General features: G+C 43.6%; 1 protein-coding gene across 1 annotated transcript; it reads right to left on the bottom strand.

Annotated features, from left to right (window-relative positions):
- Nucleotides 1-441: 441 nt before the first annotated feature.
- LOC137645897 (pre-mRNA-processing-splicing factor 8-like) lies at nt 442-7842 on the bottom strand (the record flags this gene model as incomplete). Its single annotated transcript, XM_068378969.1, is given in 4 exon segments — nt 442-1087; nt 1089-6374; nt 6661-6858; nt 7756-7842. Coding segments are annotated over 4 exon segments (5967 nt in total), but the record flags the coding sequence as incomplete, so codon positions are not given.
- Nucleotides 7843-15152: the final 7310 nt, after the last annotated feature.

Below are 15152 nucleotides of genomic sequence, written 5' to 3'. Positions count from 1 at the left end.
ATAATCAGTATTTGCTAGTGAACATGAGCAATTGAGAAAATTTTAAACTTTCTTTCAAGTTAGCTTTAAATATACCAGAATCAAGCAAATACAAATCTTATTGAATTTTCAAATTATGTAGAAAACTAGTGCTGTACATAGAATTTGAAATGAAAAAAAGTAAAATTTGAGAAAAACACATTTAAAGATTTTCTTTTACTTTCCATCATTGTTATAACTTCTAAGTAATAGCTACTAGCTTCATGGTCCCCTCTTACTAAAGACATATTATCCCCTCTTATTCGATGCCAGTATATTGGGGTGGGTGTTTCATAATTCCAAATACTCTTTAATACTGTACTGTCCAAACTTTCCTTTCACTTACCATAATCAAATTTCATGAACATAACAATTACACCCAAAACCACACTACTAATAACCATAGGATTGAGTCAAGAATCATTTTATAAAAAATCCTATTTATTATCACATTCAAATATTTCATATATTACAAGAATATAGGTTGGATTAAAAGAAAATCTGATATAATCCAAAAACCATGAAAAACAAAATGTAAATTAAAACAGGCAATCACTCCTTAACTATGAAGAAAAATAAAGACTTTATAGATTACAATAGTCACATGAACATATTTGTTCATGTGAAATACAGCTATGAACCATACCAGACCCAGGATACATCACCTTCCACATTACTCAAGGGAATTGTCCCTGTCTGCTCCAGCAGTGTCAGCCTCATCTAAGGAGGAGAAATTCAAGAAGTGAGCGGGTCGATGGACCTCGTGGTAGAACTCCTTGGGGCTGGCCAGCTGTAGGTCATACTTCATGTTGGGGTCGTGACGCACCCCCATGAAGTTGTAATTCCAGGAACCCTGCAGTGAAGTCATAAACAGACCCAAGAATCGGTCAGACAACAGCATTTGAACTTTTTCATAATGAGAGGGAAGGTAACCTTTAGGATTGTTGCCCATGTCTTTGTTGTTACGACCCCACTCAAAGCCTGACGGTGTGAGCTTGTACGCTTGCAAAGAACATGAACCGGGGGTGAACGAACAGGTTATAACAATGGTGCGGTCAGTTGTCCAAGGTACTATTATCGGCCATTATAGTTGCGTGAGTTGTGATGTCGTGTGGTGAAAGTTGAGGCAATTCATTAGGCTGCGTGTGGATCCACCCCAAAGGCTCTAATTCGTTCAAAAATTCATGATTGAGTAATTTGTGAGGCAAGTGTACCATCTGATTCGTTCCCCATTGCGGTGGCATTACAATGCAACGGATCTCTTTTACCTGTGGGTTATCGGATGGACTGATACCATATAAGTAGCCTGAAATCTGTGTTCTGAGATCAGATATGATGATAAATTTCTTTAAAACATTCTTAGGGAGGATGTAAGTGAAACCGGTTTCCTTAATATCATCAGAGGACACATAAATGTAATTAGTACGCAAGTGGAGGTTGGTTGCGGAAATGGCTCAAACTCGCCATTCAGTCTTACTGCTGAATGTTGCAGTTTCATAGTTGGAGGTGGTAGAAGTGATGATTTCATCACCATGTTTGTTAACAGTTCTGGTGGTGGTTGCAGTCAACTGTGACTGCTCTTTAGTCTGTTTCTCAATTTCAGCAATCTGTTGCCTCTGGGCAGAAGGAGCACTGATTTCCATACCTAAAATAATATCTCTGATTTCGGACTGAGTCAGCGACGCAACGTTGACATTGTTCTTTTTACCATAATCTGCCAGAATGAGATCTTTCAACTGCACTTCCACCTTAATCCAGTCTTCATCTGAAAGTGACGGCCAAATGTGATGAGGTTCTGTGATTGTAGTTTTGTCAGGTTTCAGGAGGACTTTAGTTCTGTCATTATTTACATGAAGAGCCCTTAGTATCAAAATCAACCTCGAGAATGCCGTGTACGATGAAATATTCTTCAACCAATCATCGTATAAATTGAACAGTACCATCTGGGGCTCTGTACCTTTAAGAATCAAATCACCAAACTTTTCTACTTTCAAACAGGCCTGGAAAGGCAATTGCAATTCTGAACCCTTGATCACAATGTTAGGGAAATCCAACAAATGCACCTCAAGTGGATCCAACATACCCTTTCGAGTTACGATAATCTGTTTAGGCTGTTCTTCTACGGGTAAGGATCGAATCAAAGCAGCAACTTCTTCTGCAGTTTTCCACTTGGCTAGCTGACCAAGACGTTTCTGACCTGCCCATACAGATGTATGAATAATCTTCAAAAACAGCTGACCTGTTCTAGGATTGAAAATGAAGATAGCACCATTAATGGGTTTTGTTGCTAAGTTTCCTTCAAATGTCTTATGGATTGTAACCCTGTACACATTGGTGTCATCTACAAACCAGATAATTTGATTTGAGAAAAGTTCTCCATAGTTCTGTGAAGACAAGTAGGGCTCGGTAGGCTCTGAAGAATACAGCTGAAGACCTTTACGGATAAGTTCTCGCAACACATACAAGGCGGGATTTGCTTTCATAATTTTCGCCATAGCCTGTTGTATCAGAGGCTTTGCACCAGGGAACCAATTTCCATATGCACTATGAAGATTATATGCTAAGTCAATTGCAATTAGCACACCAGTGGGAGAAGGATATAAAGACATGTTATCAGTTGTGTAATCTAAGAACTTGGCTCTAGCGTAACGTTCCACGTCATGTGAATCATAGTCACCCCACCTTAGTTGTACGTCAATCCAATACTTCTGTGTGGTAGAGCCATCCATGGTATCTTTCGAGTCAGCTAACAAGGAAGGTTTGGAGTAATTCCACTTGTAAGCGGCAAACAGGAGAATATCAGCACAGGAAGAGTTCATCTTGTAGGACTTTCTGGGATGAATAGTTTCCTTCTGGACAGTTTCAATTTCTAACGCATCAAGCTCCTGATCAAACACCTGACACAAGTCCATCACCACAGATTCGTGAATCTTTTGCCACAAATGAGCTCTGAAAATCTGAATAAGGGAAATCTTGAGGGTGGGAATTTTGCCGTGCATAAAAATACCTGTCAAATCAAGCTGTACCTGGAAACCTACATACACATTTGCACGATTAATCGTAGGTGACCACCAAAGAGTAAAACGTCGATTGGGAATCTGGTTCAGACCAGATCTCTGAGCATTGGTCAACTTTTTATACTTCATACTTTCTTCAAAACCTGAAGCTTTCTCCCAAAACAGACCCTCCCATGTAGGGAAGTAAGTCCCTTTGAAAAGTGTGTGCTCCAAAATTCCTTCCACACCTCCTAATGCTTGAATCATGTCTGTTCGGTAGTTGTTCAAATTCCACAGTTTACCGTCATGTCTCTGATGAGTCCACCAAAATGGATTCTGCTTAAGTACTTGGAACTGCTTGAATTCTGTTCTAATTCTCCAACCTTTGTCATATGCAAGTGTGTGGCGATCTTTCTGGAAGAGGGTGTTTATTCTTGGAATACCTCGGTCCCACGAGTCTTCAAGATCTTCAAGTGTTAATCTACGATTCTGAGCTGTAGCTTCTTGTCTCTTTAATGCGTACTCAGCCCAAACTCTTTGTGAATCCAAAAACTCAGTTTCCCAAGGTTGTATATATCTGTATAAGTTAGGAATCAACTGATCTTCATCGTGACTCATACCAGAACGGAAATGTGTGATACCAACGTCTGTCTGCTTACTCCATCGTAAATCTGACTGCAGAATGAGAACATGACCCATAGAAAGCATACCAAGACCACCTAATTCTTTTGGTGTGTAAAATACAACAGGTGGGAATCTTGAAGGCATTTTAGAATTTAAACCAATTTTGATTCGAGTTTGGATCTTATTTTCACATTTCACCAACAGGTCCAATAGTTCTTGGGTGTTGACAACGGACTCACTGTAGTATGTCATCAATCCAATCAAGGCAGTATTCCATTTGTTGACAATTTTAGTGAATGTGGTGGAACCAGATGCCATGAGAATTTGTCTTACACGGTTGTGGAACCTCTGCATGGACTCGTCATCTACTCGCAAGAAGCACTGCGATGTTCGCTCCTTCGTGACTTCATTCTGGAGATTCCATACACCATCCCTATGCTTGAATTCTTCATGCGTCATACGACACTTGGGTAGGATGCGGCACTCAAACCCAGCCATGTTGAAAAGCAGATTTGGATTATCTTTAGAATAAACTGAAGCAAATGAATTTTCCCAATTGATGGTGGTCACAGATCGAGGCAATCGATTTTTGATGTCCCAAAAAACAGCACGTCCCAAATTTACATCGTGCTTCATGAGCCTCATTCTTGCATCTCTAGGCCAGCACTTCTTGTTGTTGTACCCCACAATGTTTTCATTATTAGGATATGGGTGCTCTGTAAGATATCGCTGAATGAGATCCTTGGCCTCTTCAGCTGTGAATCTAAAGAAGATATGAATTCTTTCAATATACTTGGAATAAAGACGGATTGGATGCTGCGTTTCTGTAGCTACATTTTGGAAGTTCAAGAAATCATTGGGCATCTGTGGAGGGCCAGCCATATCTGCTGAGCGCTTAAGACCAAGTACCAGTAAGTCCATGACGAGCCCATAATACTGTACAATAAAGGATGCAAACTGAAGGCCTCGGATTATACCATAACGATTTGTGTGGTTCATGTCCTTGTAATTGATGTCAACGTTGTTCTTTGCAGTCATGTAATCAGCAATGTTGTGATCTACAATGAGTCGCAGCAATCTATTCAGTAGGGTCAAATCAATCTTTTCATAGAGCTTTTCATACTTGGACTCTAGCATTACATTACATTCACCATCAGCTGTGTCCCATACATCAGTCAAGTTGTTGATTCCCTGGCACCATTTGTACACAAGGAGAGGTGGTGGTTCAGAGTCTCCAGGTTTCACCCATGGTGGAAACAGGCGACGTTTGTCAGCTTCATACCACAAGTACTGATCTAGGTAGGCATCTGTTATTTTCTCCAAAGGCTCCACATCATACACAGGGATCAAATGACTATACAAATCCATAAATTCAATGCCAACCTCCTTGAAAGCTCTTTGCGTCAACAAATGACGTTTGATACGAGAGAGTGCCTCGTGAGGGTTATCATATGCCTGTTCAATAAGTCCAAGTTCCTCACGCTGAGATTGATTCAAACGGGACTTCACACTGTAGGCTTCCTTCAATCTCTCCAGAGCTAATATCAGTAGCTTTGTGTCATGCTTGTAGGAGAGGGGTGGGAAAGGTATGGGAGCAAAGCGACGAGACTCCAGCCAATGAACTGTTGTGGTGTAAATGGCCACAGCCTCTTCAGGACTAATGTATGGACCATCCTTCTGATAGTTGTGCTGCCTTTCCTGCGCACTCTTCAAATACAAACGGGGGAGGCGGCCCATGTTCTTCTTGCATACAGTCTTGTCTACTGTTGCACCTCTTCGTATACGTTCCCGATTGTAGTGAGCTGTGTTCGTCCACCAATCAGCTTTCATTTTCACATATCAGAGAATCATGTTCTCAATGGGAGTTGGCAAACCAGGAACCTTCCATGGGATGTTAGCTTTCCAGCATCTCCATGCCTCTGACAAATGCTGCAGGATGGTACGGGCTTTATTCTGCTTGATACCTTCAGGCATCATATCCAAGATGTCATGCATGACAGAGGCTCTTAGTTCGAGATCAAAGTGAGATTCTACCCTCTGCTTGGTGACTGTTTTGGCAACACCTTTGCTGTGTCTACCCTCAAACTGATGGGACAGAAGATTTCCAAGCCACCGTTCAAGCAGTGGGGTGATGCCTCTCATGAAGAAAAGCCAAACTCGCCAGCCTGGAGCCCAAAATCCACATCCAGGACCTTTGCCTACCTGTCCAGTATTGAATCTGTAATAGATTACATGCTTGAGATCCTTACACATACGAATCTGTCTTATGAGCTTGTACTTGTACCTATACATACCAGTGAGTTGACCAAAATGAGCAAAAATGTACTGCAAGCCATCTGCTAACTGGAAAGCATCAACATTGTTCAGTCGATACTGTACGTGAGCATCGACAATTAACTTTGTTAGCCTTAAAATTTCTCTGCAGAGATGGAACGCATTTCCAAATCTTGACTTCTTTCGCTCTTTGGTTGTCAGAGTTTTCACTGGCTTGAGATTAAAGTTGTAATCCAGATGGAGGTAGTTCAAGTTCTTACGATGAATGAGGAGCTTTAACATGTTGTAACCCTGTCGACATACTTGGAGACCTACTTCAACCCAGTCTAGGGTGGTGGTCTGGAAGAACTTGGTAGCTTTGAAGGAATGGAACAGGAAGCGTTTCTTCTGTGCTTTGGGTGGACGGTGCTTAAGAGCATTGAGGACAAAGTACTTCAACAGCTTCTGGTAGGACACCCTTACCTGTAAAAAGAAAAACAAGTTATTTATAGAGACCATAAAGATAAAAATCTTGAGATGACCCCTTTACCGCAAGTATGAACCAAGAGATTTCTTTTGATTTGAATCTTTAACAATAAAGAACGAGGGACTTCAATTTTCAAAAGAGAAACTTCCAATAATTATCAAGGAAAAAGCTCAAATATGGTTTACATATGTAATGCAAAATGTGAACCAATACAGTACTCATTTGTAGATGAAAATACTGTAATCAATTTACACAGAATACTGCTGTAACAAGAACTATTACCTTTACTGGCTGTCCAGGTGGGCAGTGCTCACGATACCAGGTCTTCACAAGAGGAACATCAATGGCTCTCCTCATTGTTCCTGAACGCATATTGAATGGCCTTGGGCTCCATAGCAATGCTATTCCATTTGCTGTAGCATCATCATACAGCTGCCACTCCTTCAGTAATGGCTCAACATCATCTTGTAGTTCGAAGTCCTGCAAACGCAAAGAAAATTATATACAATGTCAAAAAAAAAAAAAAAAAAAAAAAAAAAATTGGTAGCATTTTTAACACCTTTATGACCCAATGATATTATGCTAACTTCATCCTTTGATGTTGAAAAAAGAAAAAAAAACTTTCAAGTTGGGGGCCTTTCTAAGGTTATTATGCCTAACCTGGCTCTACAAAATATAAGATTTTCTAAACAAATTTCACCGTACCTTCTTTAAAATCAAAATTACACAGCTTCAAAATGAGACTAAAACCATAACATATTGAAAATAAATAATAATTGAGCTAAAAAAGGAAAGATTTCCTCTAAGCCTATTGGGAATAAGCCAGTGAACAAAGTTACGATAAATGAGTGTTTGGATCCCTGGGAACCTTTAAGGATCACTCTACAGTGCCTTTGAATCATTCTAACAAAATCTGTTCAACTATTATTACACGTCTGGTTTTGAAGAATGCTATAATCCAATGATTGGTTTGATCTATTCTATTGTTATTATGATAGTCACGGAAAGGAATGGTTGCTTTAAATCAATAAATGGAATGTATTTTACCAATATTTACTCTACCATAAAATTTCACTCTCTAATATATAAATAAATACTAGTTATTCAAAAATGATAGTATAATGGGATAAGAGATGGAAAATCTATTAGAAGAGGTACCACTTATGTGACTTAAATAGCACAATTCGGACAGTATTAAACATTCTTTGAAGAGTCCCTTCAACTTCAGGTGCATTACTTTTACCTTCCCATTTATATACTTTTCTTTGACCTTTTCCAACTTAGCTGTGTAACTTTCAAGTTTCATCAATCCTTAAAAACAAATATCTCAAGCTTTTAACTTTCACGCCCCCAAAAATTACAGAAAGCAGAACTTACCTCATCATCATCGGGTAGAAGAGTTTCACTTTTAACAGTATTCCGATGAGAGATGGGATTGATCAAGGGATCGAAGTAGAATTCCGTTCAGCCGGCCAATCAGAGGCCTCCATTCAGCCGGCCAATCACAGGTCTCCGTTCAGCCGGCCAATCATAGGCCTCCGTTCAGCTGGCCAATCAGAGGCCTCCTTTCAGCCGGCCAATCAGGGGCAAAAATTTTTTTGAAAATTTCGGCCGATTTTCGAGTCAAAAATTTTTTCGAAAATTTCGACCGATTTTTGGGCCAAAAATATTTCGAAAATTTCGGCCGAAATTCGAGCCAAAAAATTTTCGAAAATTTAGGCCGATTTTCGGGCAGAAATTTTTTTCTAAAATTTCGACCGATTTTTGGGCCGAAAATTTTTTCTAAAATTTTGACCGATTTTTGTGCCGAAATTTTTTTCTAAAATCTTGGCCAATTTTCGTGCCGAAAATATCGACCTATTTTTTTGTCCAAAATTTTTTCGGAAATTTCGGCCGATTTTAAGGCTGAAATTTTTTTTAGAAATTTCGGCCGATTTTCGGGCCAAAATTTTTTTCGGAAATTTTGGCAGATTTTCGGGCCGAAAATTTGTTAAAAACTTTCGGCCGATTTTCGGGCCAAAATTATTTTGACAATTTCAACCGATTTTTTGGCCAAAATTTTTTTCGGAAATTTCGGCCGATTTTCGGGCAATAATTTGTTCGAAAATTTCGGCCGATTTTCGGGCTGAAAATTTGTCCGAAAATTTCGGCCAATTTTCGGGGCAAAAATATTTTGAAAATTTCGACCTATTTTTGGGCCAAAAATTTTTTGAAAATTTAAGCCCATTTTCGGATAGGGAATTTTTTTGAATATTCCGGCCGATTTTTGGGCCGAAAATTTGACGAAAATTTCGGCCAATCACAGGCCTTGGTTCAGCTGGCCATTCAGAGGACTCCCTTCAGCCGGCCAATCAGAGGCTTCCGTTCAGCCGGCCAATCAGAGGCCTCGGTTCAGCCGGCCATTCAGAGGCCTCCGTTCAGCCAGCCAATCAGAGGCCTCCGTTCTGCCGGCCAATCACAGGCCTCCGTTCAGCCGGCCAATCAGAGGCCTCCGTTCTGCCGGCCAATCACAGGCCTCCGTTCAGCCGGCCATTCAGAGGCCTCCGTTCAGCCGGCCAATCAGAGGCTTCGGTTCAGCCGGCCAATCACAGGCCTCCGTTCAGCCGGCCAATCACAGGCTTTCGTTCAGCCGGCCAATCAGAGGGGGAAAATTTTTTCGGAAATTTCGGCCGATTTTCCAGCTAAAATTTTTTCGGAAATTTCAGCCGATTTTCTGGCCGAAAATTTGTTTGAAAATTTCGGCCGATTTTCGGGCCAAAATTTTTTCGAAAATTTCGACCGATTTTTTGGCCAAATTTTTTTTGGAAATTTCGGCCGATTTTAGGGCCAAAAAGTTTTTCGAAAATTTTGACCAATTTTAGGGCCAAAAATTTTTCGAAAATTTCGGCCGAAATTTGAGTAAAAAAATTTCACGAAAATTTAGGACAATTTTCGGGCAGAAAATTTTAAAAAAAAATTTTGACCGATTTTTTTAGCGAAAATCTTTCTGAAATTTTGACCGATTTTCGCGCCGAAATGTTTTTCTAAAATTTTGTCCAATTTTTCTGGCCAAAAATTTTGACTGATTTTTTGTCCATAATTTTTCCAGAAATTTCGGCAGCTTTTCGTGCCAAAATTTTTCGGAAATTTCGGCCGATTTTCGGGCCAAAATTTTTTCGGAAATTTCGGCCAATTTTCGAAACGAAAATTTGTTTGAAAAATTCGACCGATTATCTGGCCAAAATTATGTCGAAAATTTTGATCGATTTTTTGGCTAAAATTTTTTCGGAAATTCGGCCGATTTTCGGGCCAATATTTCTTCGGAAAATTTGGCCGATTTTCGGGCCGAAAATTTGTCAAAAATTTCGGCCAATCACAGGCCTTGGTTCAGCCGGCCAATAAAAGGACTCCATTCAGCCGGCCAATCAGAGGCCTCTGTTCAGCCGGCCAATCAGAGGCCTCGAATCAGCTGGCCAATTAGAGGCCTCCGTTCAGCCGGCCAATCAGAGGCCTCGATTAAGCCGGCCAATCAGAGGCCTCCCTTCAGCCGGCCAATCACAGGCCTCCGTTCAGCCGGCCAATCACAGGCCTCCATTCAGCCGGCCAATCAGAGGCCTCGATTCAGCCGGCCAATCAGAGGCCTCCGTTCAGCCGGCCAATCACAGGCCTCCGTTCAGCTGGCCAATCACAGGCCTCCGTTCAGCCGGCCAATCAGAGGCCTCCCTTCAACCGGCCAATGAGAGCCCTCCGTTCAGCCGGCCAATCAGAGGCCTCCATTCAGCCGGCCAATCACAGGGCTCCGTTTAGCCGGCCAATCCCAGGCCTCCATTCAGCTGGCCAATCAGAGGCCTCCTTTCAGACGGCCAATCAGGGGAGAAAAATTTTTTGAAAATTTCGGCCGATTTTCGAGTCAAACATTTTTTCGAAAATTTCGACCGATTTTCGGGCCAAAAAAATTTCGAAAATTTCGGCCAATTTTTGGGCCAATATTTTTTGGAAAATTTAAGCCGAATTATGGGCGAAAATTTTTTTGAAAGTTTCGGCCGATTTTTGGGCCGAAAAATTGTCAAAAATTTCGGCCAATCGCAGGCCTTGGTTCAGCCGGCCAATCAAAAGACTCCATTCAGCCAGCCATTCAGAAACTTCCATTCAGCCGGCCAATCAGAGGCCTCGATTCAGACGGCCATTCAAAGGCCTCTGTTCAGGCGGCAAATCAGAGGCCTCGATTCAGCCGGCCAATCAGAGGCAGCCGGCCAATCAGAGGCCTCGATTCAGCCGGCCAATCAGAGGCCTCCGTTCAGCCGGCCAATCGGAGGCCTCGGTTCAGCCAGCCAATCAGAGGCCTCCGTTCAGCCGGCCAATCAGAGGCCTCCGTTCTGCCGGCCAATCAGAGGCCTCGGTTCAGCCGGCCATTCTGAGGCCTCGGTTCAGCCGGCCAATCAGAGGCCTCGGTTCAGCCGGCCAATCAGAGGCCTCGGTTCAGCCGGCCAATCAGAGGCCTCCGTTCCGCCGGCCAATCAGAGGCCTCCGTTCTGCCGGCCAATGAGAGGCCTACGTTCAGCCGGCCAATCAGAGGCCTCCGTTCTGCCGGCCAATCACAGGCCTCCGTTCTGCCGGCCAATCAGAGGCCTCCGTTCTGCCGGCCACTCACAGGCCTCCGGTCTGCCGGCCAATCAGAGGCCTCCGTTCAGCCGGCCAATCACAGGCCTCCGTTCAGCGGGCCAATCAGAGGCCTCCGTTCAGCCGACCAATCAGAGGCCTCCGTTCAGCCGGCCAATCAGAGGCCTCCGTTCAGCCGGCCAATCAAAGGCCTCCGTTCAGCCGGCCAATCAGAGGCTCCGTTCAGCCGGCCAATCACAGGCTTTCGTTCAGCCGGCCAATCACAGGCCTCCGTTCAGCCGGCCAATCAGAGGCCTCCTTAAAGCCGGCCAATCAGAGGGGGAATTTTTTTTTGGAAATTTCGGCCGATTTTCGGGCCAAAATTTTTTCGGAAATTTCAGCCGATTTTCAGGCCGAAAATTTGTTCGAAAATTTTGGCCGATTTTCGGGCCAAAATTATTTCGAAAATTTCGACCTATTTTTTGGCCAAAATTTTTTTCGAAATTTCGGCCGATTTTAGGGCCAAAATTTTTTCGGAAATTTCGGCCAATTTTCGGGCCAAAAATTTGTTCAAAAATTTCGGCTGATTTTCGGGCCAAAATTATTTTGAAAATTTCGATCGATTTTCGGGTAAAAAATTCTTTGAAAATTTCGGACGATTTTCGGGCAGGAAATTTTTTTGAAAATTTCGGCCTTGGTTCCCTGCAAACTCATCCCCGCAATCTCATCCCCAAAATCTCATCCCTGCAAACTCATCCCCGCAATCTCATCCCCAAAATCTCATCCCTGTAAACTCATCCCCGCAATCTCATCCCCAAAATCTCATCCCTGCAAACTCATCCCCGCAATCTCATCCCCAAAATCTCATCCCTGCAAATTCATCCCCGCAATATCATCCCCAAAATTTCATCCCTGCAAACACATCCCCGCAATCTCATCCCCAAAATCTCATCCCTGCAAACTCATCCCAGCAATCTCATCCCCAAAATCTTATTCCTGCAAACTCATCCCCGAAATCTCATCCCCAAAATCTCATCCCTGCATACTCATTCCCGCAATCTCATCCCCAAAATCTCATCCCTGCAAACTCATCCCCACAATCTCATCCCCAAAATCTCATCCCTGCAAACTCATCCCCGCAATCTCATCTCCAAAATCTCATCCCTGCAAACTCATCCCCCTAATATCATCCCCAAAATCTCATCCCTGCAAACTCATCCCCCGCAATCTCATCCCCAAAATCTCATTCCTGCAAACTCATCCCCGCACTCTCATCCCCAAAATCTCATCCCTGCAAACTCATCCCCACAATCTCATCCCCAAAATCTCATCCCTGCAAACTCATCCCCGCAATCTCATCCCCAAAATCTCATCCCTGCAAACTCATCCCTGCAATCTCATCCCCAAAACTCATCCCTGCAAACTCATCCCCGCAATCTTATCCCCAAAATCTCATCCCTGTAAACTCATCCCCATATTCTCATCCCCAAAATCTCATCCCCACAAACTAATCCCCACAAACTCATCCCCGCAATATCATCCCCACAAACTCATCCCCAAAATCTCATCCCCACAATCTAATCCCCACAAACTTATCCCCGTAATCTCATCCCTGCAAACTCCTCCCCGCAATCTCATCCCCAAAATCTCATTGCTGCAAAATCATCCCCACAATCTCATCCCCAAAATCTTATCCCCACAAACTCATCCCCACAAACTCATCCCCGCAATCTCATCCCCACAAACTCATCCTCAAAATCTCATCCCCACAATATCATCCCCACAAACTCATCCCCACTATCTCATCCCTGCAAACTCATCCCCGCAATCTCATCCCCAAAATCTCATCCCTGCAAACTCATCCCCGCAATCTCATCCCCAAAATCTCATCTCTGCAAACTCATCCCCGCAATCTCATCCCCACAATCTCATCCCTGCAAACTCATCCCCAAAATCTCATCGCCACAAACTCATCCCCACAAACCCATCCCCGCAATCTCATCCCCACAAACTCATCCCCGCAATCTCATCCCCAAAATCTCATCCCTGCAAACTCATCCCCACAAACTCATCCTCGCAATCTTATCCCCACAAACTCATCCCCAAAATGTTATCCCCACAAACTCATCCCCACAATCTCATCGCCAAAATCTCATCCCTGCAAACTCATCCCCACAATCTCATCCCCAAAATCTCATCCCTGCAAACTCATCCCCGCAATCTCACCCCCAAAATCTCATCCCTGCAAACTCATCCCAGCAATCTCATCCCCAAAATCTTATTCCTGCAAACTCATCCCCGCAATCTCATCCCCAAAATCTCATCCCTGCAAACTCATCCCCACAATCTCATCCCCAAAATCTCATCCCTGCAAACTCATCCCCGCAATCTCATCCCCAAAATCTCATCCCTGCAAACTCATCCCCGCAATCTCATCCCCAAAATCTCATCCCTGCAAACTCATCCCCATAATCTCATCCCCAAAATCTCATCCCCACAAACTCATCCCCACAAACTCATCCCCGCAATATCATCCCCACAAACTCATCCCCGCAAAATCATCCCCACAATCTCATCCCCAAAATCTTATTCCTGCAAACTCATCCCAGCAATCTCATCCCCAAAATCTTATTCCTGCAAACTCATCCCCGCAATCTCATCCCCAAAATCTCATCCCTGCAAACTCATCCCCACAATCTCATCCCCAAAATCTCATCCCTGCAAACTCATCCCCGCAATCTCATCCCCAAAATCTCATCCCTGCAAACTCATCCCCGCAATCTCATCCCCAAAATCTCATCCCTGCAAACTCATCCTCGCAATCTCATCCCCAAAATCTCATCCCTGCAAACTCATCCCCGCAATCTCATCCCCAATATCTCATCCCTGCAAACTCATCCCTGCAATCTCATCCCCAAAACTCATCCCTGCAAACTCATCCCCGCAATCTCATCCCCAAAATCTCATCCCTGCAAACTCATCCCCATAATCTCATCCCCAAAATCTCATCCCCACAAACTCATCCCCACAAACTCATCCCCGCAATATCATCCCCACAAACTCATCCCCGCAAAATCATCCCCACAATCTCATCCCCAAAATCTTATCCCCACAAACTCATCCCCACAAACTCATCCCCAAAATCTCATCCCCACAATATCATCCCCACAAACTCATCCCCATAATCTCATCCCTGCAAACTCATCCCTGCAATCTCATCCCCAAAATCTCATCCCTGCAAACTCATCCCCGCAATCTCATCCCCAAAATCTCATCTCTGCAAACTCATCCCCGCAATCTCATCCCCAAAATCTCATCGCCACAAACTCATCCCCACAAACCCATCCCCGCAATCTCATCCCCACAAACTCATCCCCGCAATCTCATCCCCAAAATCTCATCCCTGCAAACTCATCCCCACAAACTCATCCTCGCAATCTCATCCCCACAAACTCATCCCCAAAATGTTATCCCCACAAACTCATCCCCACAATCTCATCGCCAAAATCTCATCCCTGCAAACTCATCCCCACAATCTCATCCCCAAAATCTCATCCCTGCAAACTCATCCCCGCAATCTTACCCCCAAAATCTCATCCGTGCAAACTTATCCCTGCAATCTCATCCCCAAATTCTCATCCCTGCAAACTTATCCCCGCAATATCATCCCCAAAATCTCATCCCTGCAAACTCATCCCCGCAATCTCATCCCCAAAATCTCATCCCTGCAAACTCATCCCCGCAATCTCATCCCCAAAATCTTATCCCTGCAATCTTATTCCCACAATCTCATCCCCAAAATCTCATCCCCACAAATTCATCCCCGCAAATACATCCCCGCAAACTCATCCCCAAAATCTCATCCCCACAATCTCATCCCCACAATCTCATCCCCAAAATCTCATCCTTGCAAACTTATCCCCGCAATCTCATCTCCAAAATCTCATCCCTGCAAACTCATCCCCGCAATCTCATCCCCAAAATCTCATCCCCGCAATCTCATCCCCACAAACTCATCCCCGTAATCTCATCCCCAAAATCTCATCCCTTCAAACTCATCCCCACAATCTCATCCCCAAAATCTCATCCCCACAAACTCATCCCCACAAACTCATCCCCGCAATCTCATCCCCACAAACTCATCCCCAAAATCTCATCCCCACAAACTCATCCCCACAAACTCATCCCCAAAATCT

The sequence above is a fragment of the Palaemon carinicauda genome, chromosome 1, assembly GCF_036898095.1.
Source record: "Palaemon carinicauda isolate YSFRI2023 chromosome 1, ASM3689809v2, whole genome shotgun sequence".
Lineage (NCBI taxonomy): Eukaryota > Metazoa > Arthropoda > Malacostraca > Decapoda > Palaemonidae > Palaemon > Palaemon carinicauda.
This window is presented reverse-complemented; position numbering and strand designations above follow the sequence as displayed.